This window comes from Gadus macrocephalus, chromosome 19 (genome assembly GCF_031168955.1).
Source record: "Gadus macrocephalus chromosome 19, ASM3116895v1".
Lineage (NCBI taxonomy): Eukaryota > Metazoa > Chordata > Actinopteri > Gadiformes > Gadidae > Gadus > Gadus macrocephalus.
In genome coordinates this window covers 13352303-13378088 of record NC_082400.1, presented here as the reverse complement: position 1 = coordinate 13378088, position 25786 = coordinate 13352303, and the positions used below count along the sequence as shown (strand labels likewise).

Sequence of the window (25786 nt, the reverse complement as noted above, 5' to 3'; positions counted from 1 at the left end):
ACCCTAGCCCCCCAGAGAGCAAGAAATACCTCCCTTAAATAGCAAAGGAAGACATCTTGAGAAGGACCGCAGAGTGGGGGATCCCTCCTCCCAGGGATGACCAGGAGTGCAATGGGGGCCATAATTGACATGCATACATAATATAAACATCCGTACAGGTAAAACATTTTAAATCGAGATGGGTTGCCGGCCTGCAAACCGTGAGGAGAGTGCAGGCATCCAGTCTCATCCCCCGCTTAAACAGACAGAATAATGAATTAGAAGGTGTTAATACCGGTGTAAGCTGGTTCGGGTCTGCAGCGGGGGGGGGGGGGTGGGGGGGTGGGGTGGTGGGGTTCGGCGTGCAGGGTTTGGTTGGGCCCTCTGGTCCGTGACTTCACCCGCCCAGCATCGGGTTAATGGAATACACCGCAGTAGGAACGCCACGTGTCTCGTGAAAAAATATCATGGAATGTTGTGAAGCGTCTCCCCGGGGTTACCGCACTGGAAAACCTTAAAGAGAGTTACACATCACGTATTAACCGGGCCCACCCCCCTGCCTGCCCAGCACAGGCTGCTCGTCAATCAGCCATCGAGTTAACCATTGGCCGGCCGCCGCCTACTCCCGGCTCAGCCAATCACAGCAGAGGGCCGTAGAGAGAGACCCCAAGACAATTAAGTGCAATGATTGTTGCAGACCAACCTGCCTGTCAGTGGTATTTCATATTTATATAATTATGTTACGTTTAGATTGACAGGTTGAAGTGCTTCAGCTTCTAGTCACAATCGTCAAGCAACTTCAGGACAAAGTTTTTGGAAACATGCCCTTATTTGGCAAAAAAAAATTAACAAATAAATATATATATCATTAACATAGGACGGACAGTTTACCCTTACAGAGAACTATATTCATAACCACATCAGTCAGAAATCAAAGCTATAACCATCATCTATGCTATGACCTCTCTGATTGTTTTAGGGGCTCTGCACACCACAGATCTGTTCTGTCCCTTTCTACTCTCATACAAATAGCTCTTTCCCAAAGCTGGCCAAAAAAGACACTACAAATCACAGTGACTAGACAGTCCTTGAGGTTGAATCTGACGGCGATGCGAACCCCACGACACAACATCATCATTAATGATTGTTTCCATGTTCGCACATCCAGTAACTCAGTTCTTATTCTTAATCTGTAAATAAATAAGCAATGGAGCTAATGAACCCTTGATCGAAGCTTTAATGCACTCGAGACGCCAGTCGTGTTTCCAAGTCCTGCTCTGTGCTGATTGGTCGGACTCATCTTTGGACCCCGCCCCCCACCTGGCCCTGATTTCTATCAGACTAGGTTGCGCTGCATGGGGACGAAACTAATCACAATCATAAAGGCTACGATGCTGGCAAACGCTTTGCTAACTGAATCAAAATAAGCGAACATCAAAAAGTAGAAAGTGAAAGTGAAAGTGCTTCTGTTGAACTTGCATTCAGGAAGTACAGTGAGAACACGGCTCCTAGTTCCCCACGAACCCCTCAAAGATCCGGCCTGAAGGAGTGGACTGAGATGACGCAACTCTCCCTCTCTATGGCTCTGGGCGCTGGGGGTTCTAGCTGTTCTTAACACTCTCCCTCCTCCTCCTGCTCCTCCTCCTCTTCCTCCGGCCCCCCCCTCAGGTGGACTGGGTGCAGTGCGACGGCGGCTGCGACGGCTGGTTCCACCAGGTGTGCGTGGGCGTGTCCTGCGAGATGGCGGAGAACGAGGACTACATCTGCGTCGACTGCAACTGCAAGGCCCATGTGGTCGTGTCGGCGGCGGGCGGCGTTCTCGGGGGCGGGGCCACAGCGGCGGCGGTGGTCCGGGTGGAGGCGTCGTCGTTGGCGACGGCGGTGGAGGAGAGCGTGGTGGTGCTGGTGACGTCGGCGTGCGGCGGCGGCGTGCCGGGCCTCCCGTCCGCTGTCCACACGCAGACGGTCGTGGCTAGCCTCCTCCCGGGGGGCGCTGCGGCGCTGCACGGCGGCCAGCCGGGGAGCTAACACTCTGAGTGACACATGGACCGGTTTGCTATGAGCTATCACCCGGAGGACCGCAGACCGGTTGGCTGGCTCGGGAGCTAACACCCGAAGGACTAGACACAGGTTGGCTAGCTCAGGACCTAACACCCTGAGGACTAGACACAGGTTGGTTAGCTCGGGAGCTAACACCCGAAGGACTAGACACAGGTTGGCTAGCTCGGGAGCTAACACCCTGAGGACTAGACACAGGTTGGCTAGCTCGGGAGCTAACACCCTGAGGACTAGACACAGGTTGGCTAGCTCGGGAGCTAACACCCTGAGGACTAGACACAGGTTGGCTAGCTCGGGAGCTAACACCCTGAGGACTAGACACAGGTTGGTTAGCTCGGGAGCTAACACCCTGAGGACTAGACACAGGTTGGCTAGCTCGGGAGCTAACACCCTGAGGACTAGACACAGGTTGGCTAGCTCGGGAGCTAACACCCTGAGGACTAGACACAGGTTGGCTAGCTCGGGAGCTAACACCCTGAGGACTAGACACAGGTTGGACAGCTCGTGAGCTAACACCTGGAGGACCGCAGACCAGTTGCCTAGCTCATGAGCTAACACCCAGAGGACTGCAGACCGGTTGGCACCCATGAGCTATCACCCGGAGGACCGCAGACGTAGCTCGCTAGCTGGCTTTTTTTTTTTTACACACACACACACACACACACACACACACACACACACACACACACACACACACACACACACACACACACACACACACACACACACACACACTCTTACGAATGACACATGCAGACTGTACGGTCCACCCAATAATAACACAAACAACACTAAATGTAGCAGAAACCAGCCCTTCCAGCCCAAGGACGTGTTTGATGGTGAGAGAGAGACTCTGAAAGCGAGAGAGGGAGGACTCGCCACCTTCCTCCTGGGTGATGATGATCATTTGAGCTCCGAGCTGCTCATAACTCCGAAGGGGGAAGTGATGTCATAACATAAGCCAGTGGAGAGCAGAACCAATCATCGACATCGATCGTCTGTCTGTGTTTATTCATCTCTCTGACCCCCTGTTACAGGTAACCAACGTCTCTCGTCTTCTTCAGTAAACATCACGGATTGTTTCTGGTTCTTCCTCTCTCCGCTCCTGGCGCCATTTTAGACCATCGGTCTGCCATGGCGGACCCTTCCATCCGCCATTTTGGATCCGCCTCTGCCCCATTCACCCTAAAGCAGTTAGGCTTGAACACGCCCACTTCACTACTCGACAAACCGCTGTGACGTAGTGAATAATTTATAATGTACATATATGTTTATGGCAAATAATTGGATTGTGGCTTTTTTTTATTTACTACCTTTAATAAACTATTCCTAGTCAAACGAGTTGGATGAAGGGTCTTTGGTCTTTCTTTGTGGGACCGATTTTACGCATCTCCACTGTCTTTAGATCGTTGGTTCCCAACTTTAGATACAAAATACTTTCCCACATCACACAAAACAGATTTCCGCCAAAAAAAAAAATTCTGAACAGAATGACTCATGTCCTATGAATTTGATGTCAGATTTCGGAACCGTTAAAACAATGTGTCGAAACATGCAAAGAAACGCAAGGAGTTAAGGTCACGAGAATCTACTGAGTTAACCTTTGTGTCGTGTTCGTTTCTCCCCCCTTACTTTGGTGCTCCCGGTCAAATTTGACCGGCCTGTTTTAACTGCCCTTACATTAACACAAAAAACATTTATCATTATCAAATTGTATTTAACTCCCTTTTAACCTGTAAACAAAGACTACTGGTTTACATGAATAACTGCAGTGAATAGACACAGAAATTGAAAGTTGTATTCCAAAATTACCATTCATTGTAAAACATTAAAAAAGAAAGACAGAAAAATCTAAACAGAGACCAAATTCACAGAACATCAGAAGAGCAACATGCACACATCGTGTGTGTGTGTGTGTGTGTGTGTGTGTGTGTGTGTGTGTGTGTGTGTGTGTGTGTGTGTGTGTGTGTGTGTGTGTGTGTGTGTGTGTGTGTGTGTGTGTGTGTGTGCGCACAGGAGTGGCATGCAATCAGGTCGCAGTGTGCCTTGCAAACGTAGGCATCACATTTGAAACATGTAAGACTTGTCTTATTGTCTCTAGGGGCACAGAGCTCGCATCTCTTCCGTTTCTGCCCCCTCCCCAGGTGCCTCTTCCTCAGGGGCCTCTTCCCCAGGTGCCTCTTCCCCAGGTGCCTCTTCCTCAGGGGCCTCTTCATCAGTTTTAAAAAAAAAGGTCCAGAGCCTCTGACAGAAAATCGTCTGATCGGGCGCCGACTCATTGTGTTCAGATTAAAATATGAGCAGTGCACAAGCAAGCTATATATAGGGGATCTGTGAGAAGGATGGGCACATAAGCCCGGGAAAGAGCCGGGTTCCCATAACAAACACCTAATTGGTCACTTTGAAATGTGGAACAGGTGTTTTACGTTTAGTCTGGAAGGTGTGGTTCACCTAGGAGGATAGGCACATAAGCACGGCATAGAGGACACCTAATTGTTCTGAAAGGGGTTCACGTGGGGTGGAGTGTGTGTGCGTGCGTGCGTGTGTGTGTGTGTATGTGTGTGCGTGTGCATGTGGTGGTGGATGAACACAATCTAGGGTCACCCATTCATTTCCTCTGGCGGTCATTTTTGACCGGGAACACCACAGGTTTTACAAAGTTGACAAAAAAACTCAAAATTCAATGAAAGTAGTGATCAGCAATTGTATATGTTCAAATGCCTAGTGTGGAGGATATCATAAGCCCTCGAGACAAATAAATGTAAAACGCAATATTTTTGATTGATCAAAATGGAAATTGGTCAGATTTGACCCGAACACGACAGGAAGGAAAGGGGTCACGACCCAAAAGGTTAGAAAACACTAGATCAGGTTAGGAAGACAGAATATAACTAATTTAACCTAACTTTGTGTTCGGCGTGATAATTGCTTTTGAATAGTTCACCTGAATACCAACCATCTCATAATCCCATCATGTGACATGTTATTATGTAGCTGTCAGCTCATCTATCCCCCCCCGCCCTCTGCCGGGAGGATCCTCGACTGTTACGGAGTCCAAACCGCTTCAAACCGACCCCAACCGACGCAGGCCACAGTGCACTGTGGGAGTTTGCTGATGAAGTGAGACACAAGGTGGTGAGAGGATGACTGTGATTTTACCGAGCGTACTGTATCATTAACACCCGCTAACCGCTGTCGTAATCCTTCACTCATTGTCATTATTCTTCCTGTTGTGTGATGAGAACATGTTGTTTCGTGTTCAGGTGTGTTATGAGGGCAGGATTCCGGCGGATGGCGGTGGGAGGAGTTTATTAGGAATACCAGGATTCCAACTAAGTGGTGCAGATCAGGGATGGCAGGAGATACAAATATTAGACAAAGGGATACAGGATGATCTTAGACACACACAAACAAACACATGTGCACTCACACGTGCACACACATGCGTGCACACACACACACACACATGCGCACACACACACACAAAAGTACACAGATGCCGCACGCTCAAACACGCACACGTGCACACACACGGTTGCACGCACACACAAGCGCACACGCACACACAAACGTGTACAGAGTACAGACACAAGCTCGTGCATGTTTGCGCACACACACACACACACACACACACACACATGCACACACACACACACACACACAAATACACACACACACACACACACACACACACACACACACACACACACACACCACAGTAGCTCAGCAGTGCATTAACCATCTAGGCCAGGGGTCTCAAACTCGCGGCCCGGGGGGTCTAATTGAGGCCCCGGGGTGATATTTTGTGGCCCCCTACTTGACATCTAAGTTTAGTGTTAGTGCGGCCCGCGCGTTGTCGTCAAACGCACCTTTTTGGTGAGTGGCTTGCCACGCTTTTTTATCACTTGTGATAGGGTGACCAGATGTCCCTGTTTTGCCGGGACAGTCCCAATTTTGAGTTGCTTGTCCTGAGTCCCGACAAAAGCCAAAGGACGCTAAAATGTCCCGGTTTCCACCAACCACTATGAAATGTCCCCTGTTGTCAGCGATAACATAGCCAACGTTATCTAATTATAGCCCGATCATTAACTTAGATTGGGTCAGTTGTGCTCCTTTTTTCTGTGGAATATTTGATGCGGCCCAGCCTGACCCAGACTCTACCTCCGGCGGCCCCCAGGTAAGTTGAGTTTTAGACCCCTGATCTAGGTGATACATCTTTTAGTGGCCGCAGGTTTGATTCCCAGTGTGGCATTCCCTCTCTCTATCGTAACCAACTTCCCGGTCGGTCTTCATTCTCCTTTCCATGAAGGATTGTAGGTTATTTGAAAGTTTGGACCTGTTTAAGAACACAGGATATGGGCTTTATTCCCAAGTCCAAGTGCATAATTACCAAGATACCCCAAAGATGGCCACTAGTTAAATAAAGACCATGTCCGATTCCATAAACACCACAACAGCCCTGTGTCTTCACTCTGCAGTTTGCCTTGCCTGTTGGCCTTCCTGGTTCATAAAGAACCAGATAGGACCCACAGGGACCGAAGCGTACCTCAGCAGACTGAAGAGAGATGGCTTTAGGCTTTCAAACATCAACTTTTAACATCTGCGGTCAATAAAGTGCTATTTTATCTGCATCATTGTTTTGAGTTGAGAGGTGAGCGGTGGTGATTGACTTGATTTGAAGATCGAGTGGGAGTTCGTCAAAATCCTATTGATTCCAGGGGGGGGGGGGGGGGGGCAGAAGCCACTGATAAAATCCCATCCACACTTCAGAGCTGAGACTTTGTATGCATGTTATGCTCAGAGGAGTAAAGTGGTGCTGATGGTCCCTTCCACGATGTCTTGGTGGATGTGGGGGTTCTATACATCCTATTTCTAGCCGTGTCCCTTGTTCCTCCTGGTATAGGGCAGAGAAAGAGACTTTGATCTAAACGGGGAAGGCCGGGGGGAGGGTGGAGGGGGGGGGTGGGGGATTGACAGCAGGGGGTCAGAGTAAGTGCTATGAAGCCCCTCCCCCTCCCGCCGTGGTCCGGTTAAATACTAAAACCTCCAGATCAGCAATCAATATGCTGAGGCAGAAGACCACAGACATCTGAGAGAGAGAGAGAGAGAGAGAGAGAGAGAGAGAGAGAGAGAGAATCCACGATGAATGGTGAGTCGCTGCCTTTGGCTGCTGCTGTTCATTTACATTAAGAAAATAAAAGAATAATGAAAGGTGCAGGATTGCATTCATTATATTGTATAGTATGTTTTTTTTTACATATTATGCAAATCTTTGAACTTGATTTGAACTGCTTTTGAATATTTATTTATAACAACTGAGTAACATGTTGCAAACACGCTTAAACCAAGAATGTATTTAGCGATACCTTTTCGTGCCATGATATAGTTTATACTATTATTTGATGAATATATTATATTATTTATTACATTATGTTCAATTATTTTATATTGATAAAACAACCCCTTGAACAACATGATGCAGCATTCGTTAGAGCATTACCGTTTCGTATCATGATATATCTGATGCCATAACTTAATTCATATATTTATTATAATTTGTTGTTTTAGATTGTTTTATATTGAAACAAGCCTTCAACAGATTGCCTTGGTACAGCATGAGTTAGGGATTGTTCCGGTTATACGTTGGACCTGTGTGTGTCAGAGTGTTTCTGCTTTATGTAAACATGACGTCCATCGAGCCAATCGGAGCCCAGAGTCGAACCTTACGTCGTGCTGGAGAGTAGCTCGGTGATGTGTGTTCTGCTGTCGCTTCTTTCTGTGTGTGTGTCTGTCTGGGTTAATATTTGTATGGTATATTATGTGTGTGTTGTTTATATTTGTATGGTATGTAATGTGTTTGTGTTTGTTTTTTATATTTATATGGTATATAATGTGTGTGTATGTGTGTGTTGTTTATATTTGTATGGTATAAAATGTGTGTGTGTGTTTTGTTTATATTTGTATAGTATGTAATGTGTATCTGTGTGTTTATATTTTTATGGTGTGTGTGTGTGTGGTTTGTTTATATTTGTACAGTCTGTAATTTGTTTGGGTGTGTTATTGTCTGTATTTGTACAGTCTGTAATGTGTGTACGTGTGTTTTAATATTTGTGTGGCGTGTGTGTTATTGTCTGTATTTGTACAGTCTAATATATGTGTGTGTGTGCTTTTGTTTGTGTGTGTTTCTTTATAATTGTATGATGTGTGTGTGTGTGTGTGTGTGTGTGTGTGTGTGTGTGTGTGTGTGTGTGTGCAATTGTTTATATTTGTATGGTCTGTAAGGTGTACATGTGTGTTATTGTTTATATTTGAGGGTCTGTAATGTGTGTGTGTGTGTGTGTGTGTGTGTGTGTGTGTGTGTGTGTGTGTGTGTGTGTGTGTGCGTGCGTGCGTTATTGTTTGTATTTCTACACTCTGTAATGTGTAGTGTGTTTATATTTGTTCAGTCTGTAACGTTTGTATGGCGTGTGTGTTATTGTTTATATTTGAGGGTCTGTAATGTGTGTGTGTGTGTGTGTGTGTGTGTGTGTGTGTGTGTGTGTGTGTGTGTGTGTGTGTGTGTGTGTGTGTGTGTGTGCGTGCGTGCGTGCGTTATTGTTTGTATTTCTACACTCTGTAATGTGTAGTGTGTTTATATTTGTTCAGTCTGTAACGTTTGTATGGCGTGTGTGTTATTCGTACAGTGTGTAACGTGTGTGTATTATTGTTTGTTTGTATGGTGTGTGTGTTACTGGGACAGTGTGTAACGTGTGTGTATTATTGTTTGTTTGTATGGTGTGTGCGTTATTCGTACAGTCTGTAACGTGTGTGTATTATTGTTTGTTTGTATGGTGTGTGTGTTACTGGGACAGTGTGTAACGTGTGTGCCTCCCCCAGGTGACGCCAGTAGCGCGGCGCTGTCCATGGGCCCCGGGGCCGGCGGTCTGCGGGCGCGGGACAAGATGAAGGACAAGGGCGAGGAGAAGATGGAGGAGCGGGGCCAGTGGGGCAACAAGATCGAGTTCGTCCTGTCGGTGGCGGGCTCCATCATCGGCCTGGGCAACATGTGGCGCTTCCCCTACCTCTGCTACAAGAACGGCGGAGGTGAGCCCCCCCACACCCCCCCAGACCTCCAGGTCCATCGACGCTGGAGACAACCGGCCCGGGGACGAGGAGCGGACTGAGCCACGACTCGTCTGACCGAGACGGGTAGCGGTGAAGGTCCCATCTCTATAAAGATGGACTCTATACTGTAGTTCTGGATAAGGCTCTGGTTGTAGTCCTAGAACAGGGTTTCATTTTAGTTCTAGAATAGGCTACATTTTCAGTCACAGAACTGGCTTGAGTTGAAGTTCTAGAACGGGCTCCATGTGTAGCTCTAGAAGAGGCTCTGGTTTGGATTCTAGAACAGGCTCTAGTCATAGTTCTGAAACATGCTCTAGTAATAGTTCTAGTACAGGCACTATGTGGCTCTAGAACAGGCTCTATTTGTAGTTGCAGAACAGTCTATATGTGTAGTTCAAGAACAGGCTTTGGATTAGAGCGTCCGTTCATCGTGGTTGAAGTCTGAAAGGGGCCTTGCAGGAACCACATAATGCCCCCCCCCCCCCCACAAAAGCACTCTAAAGGACAAAGGGAGAGACGCCCCCAGCTCCCCAGGGGAACAGACCTTGAGAAGGAACCCAGAAGGGGGATCCGAGCGTTCAGCTCCCCCCCCTGACACTCTGTTGTTGGAGTGACTTTCTTTCATGGGTGAACACGCACCCATCCAGGACGGCCTGGTGCTCAGGGCGTTAGATCTCATCTGAATCAATCGCAAGGTTGCTAGTTCGACCCCCGTCTCCTCCGAGTGAGCAAGACACCTCACCCTGACTGCCGACCGACGAGCTGGCTGTCGCCCTGCGCGGTCGACACCGCCGTCGGTGTGTGAATGTGTGCGTGAACGGGTGAATGTTGTGCATGCGATATTGTAAAGTGCTTTTTGAGTGGCCACTGGTTAGAAAAGCGCGGTATAAATGCAGACCATTTACCATTGAGTCAGACTGAAAGCGTCTGCTGAATGACTGGGGAGTCAATAGTGGTTCCCTGCGCTCCATCACTTTGTTTCCTGTCCCGAGTGTTTAATCCATAGTCTTTTTTCTGAGACGTTGTGTGCGGCCGTGCTTGTGTAGCTGCCCTACCCCCCTCTTGAGCCTCTACGGGGTGGCCGAGGTCAGGGGTCACAGGGTCAAGGGGGATCAGACAGCTGTTGTTGCTGGTTCATCGCGGCCCGGAAACAGCTGGTCCCGTGGAGAGGAGCGGACTCTGAACCAAGACTCGTCCGACGGGCAACGGTGAAGGCCCTATCTCTATAAAGATGGACTCTAACTGTAGTTCTACATAAGGCTCTGGTTGTAGTCCTACCACAGGGTATAGTGGTAGACTAGTTCTAGATTAGGCTATATTTGTAGTTCTAGAACAGGCTCCATTTTTTGTTCCAGAAAAGGCTCTAGTCATAGTTCCAGAACAGGCACTTTGTGTAGTTCCAGAACATGCTATTCTGTATGTGTAGTGCTAGAACAGGCTCTAGTTTTGAGTCTAGAACATGCTCTTGTTTTGATTTGAGAACAGGCTCTAATCACAGATCTAAAACAGGCTCCATGTGTATTTCTAGAACATGTCTTCACGTGTTGATGCACCGGGCATTCAACTTTACTAAGATTCAGAAAACCTTATTGGCTATCAACACTGTGACCGAAAACTATCTTTGGCTCAGATTAAATCATTTAAACACACAGTATCCATATCATCTGAGGAGCAGAGGTGGAAGAGGAGGTAAGATAAGGTAAGATCCTTATGGAGGTCTTTCAGGGGTCATAGCATAAGTTTGTGGTGGAAAGTACAACACTTATGTCTTGGAGAATACAGGATTATTTGAAGCATACATTAAGTCTCTTCTCTAGCAGAAGGAGCCCTGAACACAGCCTTACAGAGGTTCCAGTGCTGTTGACCGCCCAATAGGAGAGCTTCGTTAGAGATCAACGTTCACATCGAAAGCCTTATGGCTCTCGGACAAGGAGATGTATACACAGGCATGTGTGCACAGGTATAATCAATAGTAAACTATAGGTTAGTGATACGGGAGGACACGAGACCACCCTGCCCAGCTAACCTACACCCAGCAGAGGTGGGGCCATCCTCCTCTGTTCAGCTCCATGCAGTCTGGAGTCAATCAGCAGTTGAGAAGCTTCCTCATGACCTCTCAGTTAACTATTAGGAGGGGATCTCTGTGGCTCTGAGTTTACACAGCCACCTGGAGAGAGTCACCCTTTAAGGACTCAACAATTATTAACATTCATATAGCATATAGGCAATATTATGATCATACTATACTAGTACTATACTATACTAGTCTTGTTTGGTCTTATTAGTTAACTCCATTGAAACCTAATTGAAGCTCAATCAATCAGAGAGATTTGAGAAGATGTTAGTCGCATGAAGAACACAGCTCCTCTCTAATGATCTGTGTTTGTAATAATGTAAAACGTTACTTAACAGACGGTTCAATGAATTCAGACACACCTCAATAAGGAGCAGGTCGGAAATAAGGATGTCTTGGCCCTTTGTACGAACCTAACCTTGTGAAAAGAATGCATGATATAATAAACGATTCACACATAGTGAATAGTGGTATTTTATGCTGAAAAGGACGGTGCATTTGTCTGTGCGCTGAATTCCCGGTTAAGTCCGTTAGTGACAGACACAAATTTCGAAAGGTTCCAACATCTCGTCAAGGTTCCAACTCCCCCCCCCCCCCCCCCCCCCCCTCCTTGACTGAAGAGGCCCACCGCTCGGTTGATCTTTGATCATGGATTCATCCTGAATGTTTGACGGCCACCTCCGACCTCTCTGTTTTCCATTCCTTGCAACAACCCACAACATAAACAGCCCACATGCGAGGACATGTGCAGAACCATGTGTGTCGCGTCCAGTGGTTTAGGAAGCTATCAGTCAGACGAGGCTTTGAGACGCACTGGGACAAAGGATAGGCTGCAACTGGGACGAAGGACAGGCTGTAGCTGTGATGAAGGACAGACTGTAGCTGTGATGAAGGACAGACTGTAGCTGTGATGAAGGACAGACTGTAGCTGTGATGAAGGACAGACTGTAGCTGTGATGAAGGACAGACTGTAGCTGTGATAAAGGACAGACTGTAGCTGTGATAAAGGACAGACTGTAGCTGTGATACAGGACAGACTGTAGCTGTGATACAGGACAGACTGTAGCTGTGATAAAGGACAGACTGTAGCTGTGATGAAGGACAGACTGTAGCTGTGATAAAGGTGAGACTGTAGCTCTGATGAAGGACAGACTGTAGCTGTGATGAAGGACAGACTGTAGCTGTGATGAAGGACAGACTGTAGCTGTGATACAGGACAGGCTGTAGCTGTGATACAGGACAGACTGTAGCTGTGATAAAGGACAGACTGCAGCTGTGATAAAGGACAGACTGTAGCTGTGATAAAGGACAGACTGTAGCTGTGATAAAGGACAGACTGTAGCTGTGATGAAGGACAGACTGCAGCTGTGATAAAGGACAGACTGTGGCAGGGACAAAAATAGACTAACTGCGATACAAGACAAACTGTAACTGTTATTATGAACGGACCAGCTGTGTACAATACGGACCAAGATCAGACAAATAACGATAACAGGCGAATGGTAATTGCAATCTAATTGCAAAAAAAGAACGCTGAGGGCGTGTTCACACAGGCAGTTTTTTTATATTAAAAAACACCTGACCCGGGCGGTTTTTTACCAACTAAAAAACTGACAGGGTGGTTTTGTCAAGTTCATTCTAGAGCAGAATGTTCTAGAGCCAACGTTGCCAATCGGTTACCGTATCAAAGTGGTTTGACTACGCTACAGTAGCCGCGTTTACATGGCAGATCTATGCCGCATAGATTTCTATGCGGCATAGATCTGTTCCTAAAATGTGTTCCGAATGAACTGTATACATGGCAGTAACAAAAGTGTCCGTTATGTCTCTCGCGCACACCTGACACGTCTCTGGACCGGCGGCGACATAATGGATGTCTTATCACTATCGGGGATTTTAAATTTGATTTTAATGAAAGCACAGCAGGAGAGAGCTTTTCTCTGCCTGCTCCTTCAATTAAGAAGGAGGAGGACAGCGCAGCAACGTCAATTTCTCGTCAGATCTTTATATTTACCCTAAGCGCCGCCGCAAACAAGAGGAAGTTGGATGCGAGTCCGCAGCCAAGACTGGTGGGAGAGAGTGGTCTTACGGGAATTTAGTGTGTCGGTTACAATGTCGAGGATGAGAAAATTAGCCCTTGTTTTGGCGTTAGATGACAACGACGAGGATAACGATGAACCCTCCCGTTTGTGGGTGCATGACATAAACCGGGGACGGCAGCAGTACGGGGCGTTTCATAGTTGTATTCAGGAGCTACGGTTTGATAATGTCCCAAAATCCCACCGATCGTCCTCCAGATACTCTCCTTGTGATATATGTTGTGGTATAACTTGTTGGTCATGTCATATAACTCAACATGTTCACTAACAAGAACAACAAGTTTCTCCGTCGGGAAAGACGTCTTGGTTTGGGTCGCCATTCTTGAATTTCCAACGTTTTTCCTAGTGACGTAGGTTCTCGTTCATTGGTCAGCTGTCAAAAAACTGCCTGACGTCGGGTGCTTTTTCTTGGCGAGTTGAATTTATCCCAACTTGAAAACCACCCAGAGCAGTGAAAAAAAACCGCTGGCAGCGGTGTTTTTAAAAGCACCCAGGATGTTTTTACAAAAACACCCTGTATCATAGGAATATAATGTAAAACATCCACCCGCACCTGAAAAAAAAACTGCCTGTGTGAACACCCCCTGAGAATGGACTGTTAAATGTGACATACTGCGACAGCTGTGACATACTAATACTGTCGATACGGTCCGAAAGGGGAACAGAGTTAACCCCTCCCTCCTCTCTCCTCCCCCCTCTCTCCTCTCTCCTCCCCCCTCTCTCCTCTCTCCTCTCTCCTCCCCCCTCTCTCCTCTCTCCTCCCTCCTCTCTCTCTCTCCTCTCTCCTCTCTCCTCTCCTCTCTCCTCTCTCCTCTCTCCTCTCTCCTCTCTCCTCTCTCCTCCCCCCTCTCTCCTCCCCCCTCTCTCTCTCTCCTCTCTCCTCTCTCCTCCCCCCTCTCTCCTCTCTCCTCCCCCCTCTCTCCTCTCTCCTCCCCTCTCTCTCCTCTCTCCTCTCTCCTATCTCCTCTATTTGCTCCAGGGGCCTTTCTGGTGCCATACCTCATCTTCCTGTTCACCTGCGGCGTTCCCGTGTTCTTCCTGGAGATCGCCCTGGGCCAGTACACCAGCCAGGGGGGCATCACCTGCTGGAGGAAGATCAGCCCGCTGTTCGAAGGTAGGAGCTAGGAGCTAGGAGGGAGGAGGGAGGAGGGAGGAGGGAGGGGGGAGGAGGGAGGAGATAGGAGGGAAGATACAGCCCTCTAATCAAAAATAGGAGATAGGAAGTAGGTTATAGGAGGTAAGAGACAGAAGATAGGAACTAGCAACCAGGAGGCAGGGAAGAGGAAAAAGACTTTGATCAAAACATGTTGTTAACCTATCAATAACTTTATATTAATGCATTGAATATTTATATCGTGTTAATATGAATGAATACTGGTAGTGAATGAATAATAATGAATATTGATCAGATTACTTAATGATAATATTGAATATTGATAACGTGTTAATATGAAAGAATACTGGTAGTGAATGTATAATAATGAACATTTCTCCTTAAAAGTATTAACGACAGCATTAAACGTCTCTGTGGTCAGGCCTGGGGTACGGTACCCAGGTGATCGTGGCCCTGCTGAACTTCTACTACATCATCGTGCTGGCCTGGGGCATATTCTACCTGTCCTACTCCTTCTCCTGGGACCTGGCCTGGTCCAGCTGCAACAACACCTGGAACACAGGTAGCCATGGCAACGCAGAGGGATGCAGGGAGAGATGGGCGGATGGACCAACGATGGAGAGAGATAGGCAAACGGGGGAGTGAGATAGGTGGATAGATAGATGAAACGATACGTAGCATCCACACAGACTCGCGCACCACACACATACACAAACACACACACCCACCATACACTAAGCATCTCACTAAGAAATAATAGGTTGTATAGAGAAACATTCTGATGTTAACAAAGCATCTGACAATTACTAACAGAGGAACAGGCAGACATGTAGGGTCAAAGGGAGACAGGCAGTAAGAAGGTGTCTCTGCTCCTCAGTGAATTGTGTGGAGTTCCAGAGAAGGAACGACCTCATCAACACCACCGTCGACCCCAATGCCACCTCGCCTGTTCTCGAGTTCTGGGAGTGAGTAATTCATCCACACCTCCTCCTCTTACACCTCCTCCTCCTCCAACACCTCCTCCTCCTCCTTCTTCCCTCCTCCTCCTTCTTCCCTCCTCCTCCTCCTCCTCCTCCTCCTCCTCCTCCTCCTCCTCTTCCACCTCCTCCTCCTCCAACACCTCCTCCTCCTCTTCCACCTCCTCCTCCTCCTCCTCCTCCTCCTCCTCCCCACCTCCTCCTCCTCCTCCTCCTCCTCCTCTCCCACCTCCTCCTCCTCCAACACCTCCTCCTCCTCCTCCTCTACCTCCTCCACCTCTACCTCCTCCTCCTCCTCCTCCTCCTCCTCCTCCTCCTCCTCCTCCAACACCTCCTCCTCCTCTCCCACCTCCTCCTCCTCTCCCACCTCCTCCTCCTCCTCCTCCTCCTCCAACACCTCCTCCTCCTCCTCCTCCTCCTCCTCCTCTACCTCCTCCTCCTCCTCCTCCTCCTCCACCTCTACCTCCTCCTCCTCCCCCTCCTCCTCTCCCTCCTCCTCCTCTTCCACCTCCTCCTCCTCCAACACCTCCTCCTCCTCCTCCTCCTCCTCCTCCTCCTCCAACACCTCCTCCTCCTCCTCCTCCTCCTCCTCCTCCTCCAACACCTCCTCCTCCTCCAACACCTCCTCCTCCTCCTCCACCTCCTCCTCCTCTCCCACCTCCTCCTCCTCCTCCAACACCTCCTCCTCCTCCTCCTCCTCCTCCTCCAACACCTCCTCCTCCTCTCCCACCTCCTCCTCCTCCTCCTCCACCTCCTCCTCCTCTCCCACCTCCTCCTCCTCCTCCTCCTCCTCCTCCTCCTCTTCCACCTCCTCCTCCTCCTCTAACACCTCCTCCTCCCCCTCCTTCCTCCAGACGCAGAGTGCTGAGGATCTCCCCAGGTATCGATCAGATGGGCTCTCTGAACTGGGACCTGGCCCTCTGCCTCTTCATCGCCTGGATCATGTGCTACTTCTGCATCTGGAAGGGTGTCAAGTCCACAGGGAAGGTGGGTATTCCCCCTGACTCCGCCCAGACCCCGTCCAGACCCCCCCCCAGGCCCCGCCCAGACTCTGTCCTGACTCCGCCCCTAAAGCAGAATCTGACCACCACGTGACTCAAAATAGACTCCCCATCATCACACTCACATCATGATGTGATGATCTCATTGTCTGTGTGTGTGTGCCTGTGTGTGTGTGTCTGTGTGTGTGTGTGTGTCTGCATGTGTGTGTGTGTGTGTGTGTGTGTGTGTGTGTGTGTGCGTATTTGTGTCTGCGTGTTTGTGTGTGCTCCTGCGTGTGTGTCTGTGTGTATGTGTGCTTGTGTGTGTGTGTAGGTAGTGTACTTCACCCCCACCTTACCCCCGACTCGTGTTGATCGTGTTGCTGATCCGAGGTCTGACTTGTGTGTGTGCGTGCCTGTGTGTGTGCCTGCGTGTGTGCGTGCGCAGGTAGTGTACTTCACCGCCACCTTCCCCTACATCATGCTGATCGTGTTGCTGATCCGCGGGCTGACTCTGCCCGGCGCCGCCATCGGGATCAAGTTCTACCTCTACCCGGACCTGGGCCGGCTGGCAGACCCCCAGGTGCGCCCGACACGCACAAAGACACACACTCATACACAAAGACACACACACACACACACACGCAAAGGAACGCACAGGCCCCACGGGTATATATCAACACCAGTCGCCATCCTGCCAGCGACACGCCTCCTATAGGGGGGGGTTTACCGGGCTCCCCTGACGACCAGGTTGATGTTGAGTAAACCGGTTTATTGCTGAGTGGGTGGCATAGTAACGGTAACAGTAAAATGTTCCAATCTGAGCAGGTTGTGTCAAATCTCTCCTGATTGGTGGGCCGGTTGAACCTGCGCTGCATTGATTGATTGATCAATGCAGCGCAGGTGTGTAGCCTCAACCAACCACTCATCAGGCTGACTCGGGCCAGGTGAGGCTCGTTAACCAGCCATCAACCACGCACTCGCACTCTCACACACACACACACACACACACACACACACATGGAACGTGCCGCACACACACACACACACACACACACACACACACACGCACACACGCACACACGCACGCACGCACGCACGCACGCACGCACACACACACACACACGCACACAGGCACATGCACACAAGTACTGGCCTCTCCAGGATTAAGGTTGTGCGTTGATAAATGAAACACTCCTGTTAATCTTTCAAAGTGATTGAAGCGTGGACCCAGGCGGATGTCTGGCTGCCCGTCCCGTGGCTCAGTGCACCCAGCCACCCGCACATTCCAATCGCTGTCAGTATACCACGATGAACAGCATCACGAGACTCTGTTAGCGGAAGCGGTTACAACAGGCGTTATGACGGAGGTTATGAAACACACACACACAGCTTTCCCAAGTGTTAATCAGTGTTGTAGCTGAAATGCGTTACAGACATGCACGCTACATCTCACTGTCTTCAATATCAGAGAACGCGTGCATGCCATAACACCTCACCTCACCTAGCCCAGGGATGGGGTAGGTGTAACAGTTACCCTGTTACTGTTACACCCACACCGACACCTTTAAAGTAACAGGGTTAGAGATGAACACCTTATGGAGATGCCATCAAACGAACACACAGCCAATCAGTGACGCACGTTAAAATGAGTGGCATGTGATGTGTTGTCATTGATGTTCTGTTGTTAAAAAAAATTCTTGTTGACTAATTTTCATTGTGTTTGTAATGTATTGTGTTTGTGTGGTAATGTTTTGTATCTGTGTTTGTAATGTCTGTGTTTGTAGGTGTGGATGGACGCTGGTACCCAGATCTTCTTCTCCTACGCCATCTGTCTGGGTTCTCTGACGGCTCTCGGAAGCTACAACAAGTACAACAACAACTGCTACAAGTACGTCCAGTTTCAGCACAAAACTTAACTGTTCAAGATAAAAGACAAAAATATTGTAAAGGTACTGTCTCCCTTTATCTGTTAACGTTGGAGCAGGCTAGGCAAAGGTACAGGCTGGCAGAGCACAGGCTGGCTGTGCTCTGATTGGTTCAGAGCAGTGCAAGGTGAAATCAGTTGGAGATCAGGCAAACAATCCTGCAGGGAGAAGACCAAGGCGTAGACGGGAGTCAACGGGAAGGAATCAGAAAACCGGGAACCGTTAAATATCTCTAGGAAAATGCTTGGATGTTTGATATAAAGAACAAAGACGAACTGGCACAGAGGAAGGGAAAAAAGCAGACAAAGTACACTACTGGAGGGGAATGTTAACGAGGGACTGGTGAAAACCAATTAAGGTGAGTGAGGACAATCAGGGAAACATAAGGACAGGGAGTGAAGTAATCAACAGAAAGGGCGAGATGTGACACATGTGATCTAAGGGCTCATCTAATCTTTGACATACTCTGATGTGTGCTGTGCTTCCTGTTTCCAGGGACTGCCTGTACTTGTGCTTCCTGAACAGCGCGACCAGCTTCATCGCCGGCTTCGCCATCTTCTCCATCCTGGGCTTCATGGCCTACGAGCAGAACGTAGACATCTCCGAGGTGGCGGCCTCCGGTGAGTCCCCCGTCATCACAGGAAGTAGTATGGACTGAGACTTGTGCTGGGACTGATGCGACGTTAGACCAGGAAGTAGCGTGAACCGACAGGAAGTAGTATGAACAGACGCAACGTTAAAGCAGGAAGTAGCGTGACGAACCGTCCAGTCGTAGAAAGAGCTGACGAGCACGATGTACGTTGTACATGGGTTGCGTTCTTGTGTTTGGAGATTTAGAAAGCAAGGAAGCGAGGGAGAGCGATCCCCCAAAAATAATATTTGGTGATTTAGGAAGCGAGGAAGCGAGGGACAATGGGCACGAGGAATCACTTCCTCGCTTCCAAAATCCCATGCTAGAGAAGCAGCTTAAAGCATCCACCGTTGAGGCTCGGACCGAGGACATAATGTTGAACCTTCACCCCCCTGCGAGCCAAACCTAGCCCCGAAACCGAGACACCACAGGAGGAAAACAAAGCTTACTCGCATTAGGCAAAAACAGAGAGAGGCAGACGGAACGGTTCAAGTCGCTCACATCTCCATTTAGATTTTACATTCAGGGCATTTAGAAGACACTTTTATCCAAAGCGACTTACAATAAGTACATTTGTCAGAAGAAATAGAAACAACATTTTATGGCTGTCGGTACAGTAAAGATTTCATAGAACCAAGAACCAAGCACCGACAATCGTTAGGTTAACCCATTCCTTGTATGCAACAGACAGCTGGGATAAGATGCTAAGCTCAAACGACTCGTCTGATCAGAACCAGACGAGATAAAGTCACGCTGTTTTCCGGGGTCTTCCTCGACGATGCATTCATGCTTTCCCCGTGTTCCCCTCACCCCCTTTATGAACGGATGAACGGCGGTCTGGGATCAGGTCCCGGTCTGGCCTTCATCGCGTACCCCCGAGCCGTGTCCATGATGCCCTTCTCTCCCGTCTGGGCCTCCCTCTTCTTCATCATGATCGTCTTCCTCGGCCTTGACAGCCAGGTACGCGCCTACACACACACATACACACACACACACACACACACACACACACACACACACACACACACACACACACACACACACACACACACACACACACACCTGATTACCATGGAGACAACCTTGAGCAAGAACACTCCCGTTGACCATAACGGGACAGGAAATAGAGTGCCCCCCTTAGGAAAAATTGGGCACCCACCTCCCTGCTCACTCCCTAGTGGAGTTCAAAGTAATGGTTCTAATTTGAATGTTGTTTATTAGATGTGTTAATTGCTACTTCTCTCTTTGTGTGTCAGATGTCCATCTAGACATTCTTGACATCTTTATTCTTTATCTAGTTTCTGTTTTATCATATGTTGTATCTTCTTCTCGCTGGGTAGTTTGTGGGAGAGTTTGGCGACCGCCATCGTTGACGCGTGTGTAATGTTTATGTCTCTTTAATTTCCGTTTTGAACCAGTTTGTGTGCGTGGAGAGCCTGGTGACGGCCATCGTGGACATGTACCCCAGCGTGTTCCGGAGGAAGAACCGACGAGAGCTCTTCCTGTTGGCCGTGGCCACGGTCTCCTTCCTGGTCGGATTGATCATGCTCACGGAGGTACACACTGCTACACACTCTCATAGATACTGACACGCTACTACACACTCTCATAGACACTGACACGCTACTACACACTCTCATAGACACTGACACGCTACTACACACTCTCATAGACACTGACACGCTACTACACACTCTCATAGACACTGACACGCTACTACACACTCTAATAGACACTGCTACACACTATTAAAGACACTAACACACACTCTAATGGATACTAACGCACTGCTACATATTATACTACACTCTAATAGACACTGACACACTAATACACACTATAATACACACTGCTACACACTCTCATAGACACTGACACGCTACTACACACTCTCATAGACACTGACACGCTACTACACACTCTCATAGACACTGACACGCTACTACACACTCTCATAGACACTGACACACTGCTACACACTCTCATAGACACTGACACGCTACTACACACTCTAATAGACACTGCTACACACTATTAAAGACACTAACACACACTCTAATGGATACTAACGCACTGCTACATATTATACTACACTCTAATAGACACTGACACACTAATACACACTATAATACACACTGCTACACACTCTCATAGACACTGGCACACTACTACACACTCTCATAGACACTGACACGCTACTACACACTCTCATAGACACTGACACGCTACTACACACTCTCATAGACACTGACACGCTACTACACACTCTAATAGACACTGCTACACACTATTAAAGACACTAACACACACTCTAATGGATACTAACGCACTGCTACATATTATACTACACTCTAATAGACACTGACACACTAATACACACTATAATAGACACTGCTACACACTATTAAAGACACTAACACACACTCTAATGGATACTAACGCACTGCTACATATTATACTACACTCTAATAGACACTGACACACTAATACACACTATAATACACACTGCTACACACTCTCATAGACACTGGCACACTACTACACATTATAATACACACTACTACACTTCATTCTGCTACACTGCATTCTGGCATCAGGGACAGTGATACTGGGATGGCCCTGATACTGGGAACAGGGATACTGGGAACAGGGACAGTGATACTGGGATGGTGGAAAACTATAAGCACGGTGGGCAGCGGTTATATTTTGAACACAGAATGAGAGGCTTTGGGGTCAATGTTACGATGTCTGTTTTGTACTGAAAAGGCTTTCATTTAATCTGCCGCCTGGTTCTGGTCGGATCGTTGGGGTTGGACAGAACCCATTTAAGGACATTTTGAATGTGCTCAGAAAGGTCCATGCTGTGCTGGACTGTCAGAGGCGACCCACTGCAGGGGGGCTCTACCCTGTCCCCCCACCCCCCCTGGACCGGGGCTTCAAAGGGCCATAATGGAACACTTAGAACCGGTCTTACATTCAAAGCTCATGCTGGGATCCTCGTCTTGTCTTCTTGTGTGCTGTGTTATGTGCTGATTGTGTCAAATTCCTCCATAATTCTCTATAATAAACAATACTTTCCCACTATAATTAGACTCATAGAATACACGTTGTAACATGTTGCGTTACCCGTGTGTGTCCACCAGGGGGGGATGTACGTGTTCCAGCTCTTCGACTACTACGCTGCCAGCGGCATGTGTCTCCTCTTCATGGCCATCTTCGAGACGGTCTGCATCGCCTGGGTCTATGGTGAGGCCAAGATAACCAACGCTTAACCATGAGGCTAGGTTCAACCGCTAGTTAATGCAGTCATAAGCATTATGATATAGAATTTAGGATAGGGGTAAGGCCCTTGGTTAGTGGGTAATGACAAGATTTAGGGTTAACCCTATAATCCTATTCAATAATTTATACATTAATACCTCGGTTAACATTGTTACATGATAACATTGTTACATGATTACTAGATCATTAATTAACTTTTCATTAACTGTTAGTTAATGCTTACTATTGCATTCACTAATGATAATTCATGGTTAATTAATGTTTTATTTATGAACACTTGTTGAAAACTGGTACCAACTTAACTCATAACTAGGCTTCAGACTAAACTATCTAAGCTCCAAACGAAACTCCAAACTGAATCAAAACTAAACACTAGAGAAATGCGTTGCTCACATGGTTAAGTGAATTTACCCCTTACTAGTTACAATGTAGTCATTTCAGTCAAAACACACACACACACACACACACACACACACACACACACACACACACAGGCGGGAAGCGGATGTTTTTGTGTCGTCATGACCGCTCAGCTGTGAGGTTGTGTTGTTGCAGGTGCGGACCGTTTCTATGACAACATCGAGGACATGATCGGCTACAGGCCGGGCCCCTACATCAAGTACTGCTGGAAGTTCTTCACCCCTGCCACCTGCATCGTGAGCATAAACAAACCAGCAGACTCCTGCCCTCTCCTGTCCCCAGAACTCTTCTCTCCTTCTCTGTCCTCTCTTCACCTCTCCTCTCCTCTCTTTTCTTCTTTTCTATATTCCTCTGCACTCCTCCCCCCTCTCCTCTTCTTTATTCTCAACTCCTCACCTCGGCTGCCGTCTGCTCGCCTCTAAGTTTTCCTCAACTCTCCTCCACTCCTCTGTCCTCCTCTAAATTCTCTTTTCCTCTGCTCTCCTTTACGTTCTTCTCTCCTTTTTTCTGCTCGCCTCCTTCCCTCCTCTCCTCCCCTCCCCACTCCTTCCCTCTCCTCTGCTCTTCTCTCCGTTCTCTTCACCTTTCCTCTCTTCTCTCCTTTCCACTGGTTTCTCGCATCACCTCTCCTCCCCTCCCCTCTCCTCTCCTCTCCTTCCCTCTCCTCTGCTCTTCTCTCCGTTCTTTTCACCTTTCCTCTGCTCTCTATGTTCTTCTCTCCTTTCCACTGGTTTCTCTCATCACCACTGCTCTCTTTCTTCCCCAGTTCTCTTTCATCTGTTTTCGACCCTTCACGTCTCTCTCCTCCTATATCTTCTCGCTTCCTCTATCCTCTTCTCCCTTCTCTCCTTTCCCCTCCCCCCCCCCCCTGTGCCATCCCTTCTCCTCCTCTTCTCTCAGTGTTATATAATAGTGCGTTCTTCTGTCATTTCCAGGGCACCTTTTTGTTCTCCATCATCAAGTACACCCCTCTGAGGTACAACAACGTGTATGTGTACCCGTGGTGGGGCTACTTCCTGGGCTGGTTGCTGGCTCTCGCCTCCATCGTCTGCATCCCACTCTGGATGGTCTACAAGATCAGCACCACTAAGGGAACAATGAGAGAGGTAAACACTCGGCTGGAAAGGCCAACTTGTACTACTGCCCCGAACAGCCGTAGTGCTCGCAGCCACTGTTCCGTCTGTCGACCAAAAGTCACAGAAAGCTCCGTAATTCAGGGACGTCTGCATGGTGATCTGCACAAAGTGAAGACCATGTGTTGTACAAATCGACATTTATGCAAACCTCCTTAACGACTCTATCATAAAGGAACTGGGAAATGTATGAAGGGGGGGGGGGGGGGGGGGGGGAAGCTGAGTCCAGGCCAAACAACAAAGTACTTCATCTTAAAGTTATGTCACATTTGTAAAATATTTCCAATAGACCCATAGATGTTCATTCTGATTCAGTATGATGGCTTTAGCAGTACTCCCTTGGCAAACACACACCTAGGTGGCTTTACTGGGCTCCTCCGACTCCAAGGCAAAGTTGAATGCTGCTATAACCGGCTTATTGTAGAATCCGAGCACTATGACACACAGAACAGCTGATCCAAAGCATTCTCGAGGGGGTTGGGTGATCACTTGTTGAACCTGTTGTGCATCGATTGCACAACCGACCCCAGGTGTGCGGCCTGACCCAGCCCCCAGGGTCCAATTAGTCTGAATCCGGCCAGGTGAGGCTGCTTAGACCAGTCATCCTCAACACACACGCCACAGCGACCCACATTGAATACAGCCAACGACGAAACAGACTATATGGATGAACCTGAGGAAAAAAAACCAACTTTGCTCCAAAGTTAAAGCTGATCTATGTCTATAAAACAAATTAGAGCTACAGTACTTCATAAAATGTATCAAACTGGCAACACGCTCAAAACATTGTTCGGTAAAAAGGGTGTTACAAACCCAACGAAGAACATATCAATTAAACTCTTGGCCAACGGTCAGATACATCAGTTAACTCGGGCCCGGTGTTGGTCTCTCCTTCCTCCCTCAGAGGATCCAGTTCTTGGTGACTCCGGCGGACGACCTGCCCAAGACAAAGCGCGAGCAGCAGGACCTCCTCGCCATCTTCGCCCCCGACGATGAGGGCGGCACTGTCAACCATCGCGGCTACCTCCCCGTGGCGGAGGACGACACCGCCATTTAGACCCCCCCCCGCACCACCAGCGACGTCTCTCCGGACGACTGAGGGGTCCGTCTGACCGGTGGTCCGCAGCGTGCCCTCTCTCTACCGCGGAGGACGTTCGGTCGAGGAGGAGGTAGCATGCGGCCTCGTTTGTGGTTCGGAGGGGTTATTGGAGTTATCGGACGGAAAACCTTCATAAGGACATCATGGCTCGCTTCAATCCTGTGTTAACTCTGCAGGGACGTGATGTAAAGAAACACTTTGCTCTGTAAACGTCTAAACTTAAGTGTCAATATTAACTTCTCAGGCAAGGTGACTTCATTATTATCGTTTTTTTCAACACTACCCATTGTCGCGATAGTTGTCAATCTAGCATGAAAGAAGAGCCGAATTGCAAGTGTTTGATTTAAAAGTCACTGATTATTTCGTTTAACTGTGATGTTAAAGCTAAGGATAGTAACAGTAAGACTAAATGTCATGCAGTGATTTATTGAGAGATACCAGTTCATATTTTACGAATGCTGTAAATCTGTAAAAAATATTGTCATGTTCAACAGATTGTATTGTACTTGAGGATTTGTTGTAAAATATGTCAAACCACTATGTAGCCTATTCTTGATATGCCTGTCAAGGACAAATACACTCGATATTTTATTATACACTATTGTAATACATGAAAAACTAACATGATGTACAAGCTTTTTTTCTAAGATAGTATGATTGCGCAAAGTATTGTAAATCATATTTCCTGTTGTGAATAAACAATATTATCCTAAAAATCTCTTATCTTAATCCTAATAATTTAATGTTAGTAGGCTAATCATTAAGGTTCAGATTAGGGGGAAATTGTGTTGCAATTGATGTGCTCCGATGTATAGAAAATGTGATCTGACCAGTCGTAACATTCGTCAAGGTTTTAGAAGTAAGGGACACACTGGGGCCTTGTAGAAACCCCAGAGAATTTGTATTTA

General features: G+C 48.0%; 2 protein-coding genes across 3 annotated transcripts in view; both read left to right on the top strand.

The window, feature by feature from the left end:
- Window positions 1-3378, top strand: part of kdm5a (lysine demethylase 5A) — a 29835-nt gene extending 26457 nt beyond the window's left edge. The window contains exon 29 of the mRNA XM_060038412.1: window positions 1648-3378. Within this exon, the coding sequence (XP_059894395.1) occupies window positions 1648-2007 (360 nt within the window). The 3' untranslated portion in view covers window positions 2008-3378. The remainder of the gene's footprint in view (window positions 1-1647) is intronic.
- Window positions 3379-7023: 3645 nt separating this feature from the next.
- LOC132447274 (sodium- and chloride-dependent GABA transporter 2-like) lies at window positions 7024-25594 on the top strand. 2 transcript variants are annotated; one of them, XM_060037834.1, is made up of 15 exons: window positions 7024-7186; window positions 8914-9120; window positions 14294-14428; window positions 14850-14990; window positions 15306-15393; window positions 16260-16392; window positions 16834-16968; window positions 18173-18276; window positions 18809-18933; window positions 19792-19904; window positions 20363-20500; window positions 22088-22190; window positions 22782-22882; window positions 23582-23752; window positions 24684-25594. In XM_060037834.1, exons 1-15 carry the CDS (start codon window positions 7180-7182, stop codon window positions 24834-24836), a joined length of 1854 nt encoding a protein of 617 aa, XP_059893817.1. In that variant the 5' UTR covers window positions 7024-7179; the 3' UTR covers window positions 24837-25594. The 2 variants fall into 2 exon arrangements, with proteins under 2 accessions (XP_059893817.1, XP_059893818.1); XM_060037835.1 differs by lacking the exon at window positions 7024-7186 and adding an exon at window positions 7218-7790.
- Window positions 25595-25786: the final 192 nt, after the last annotated feature.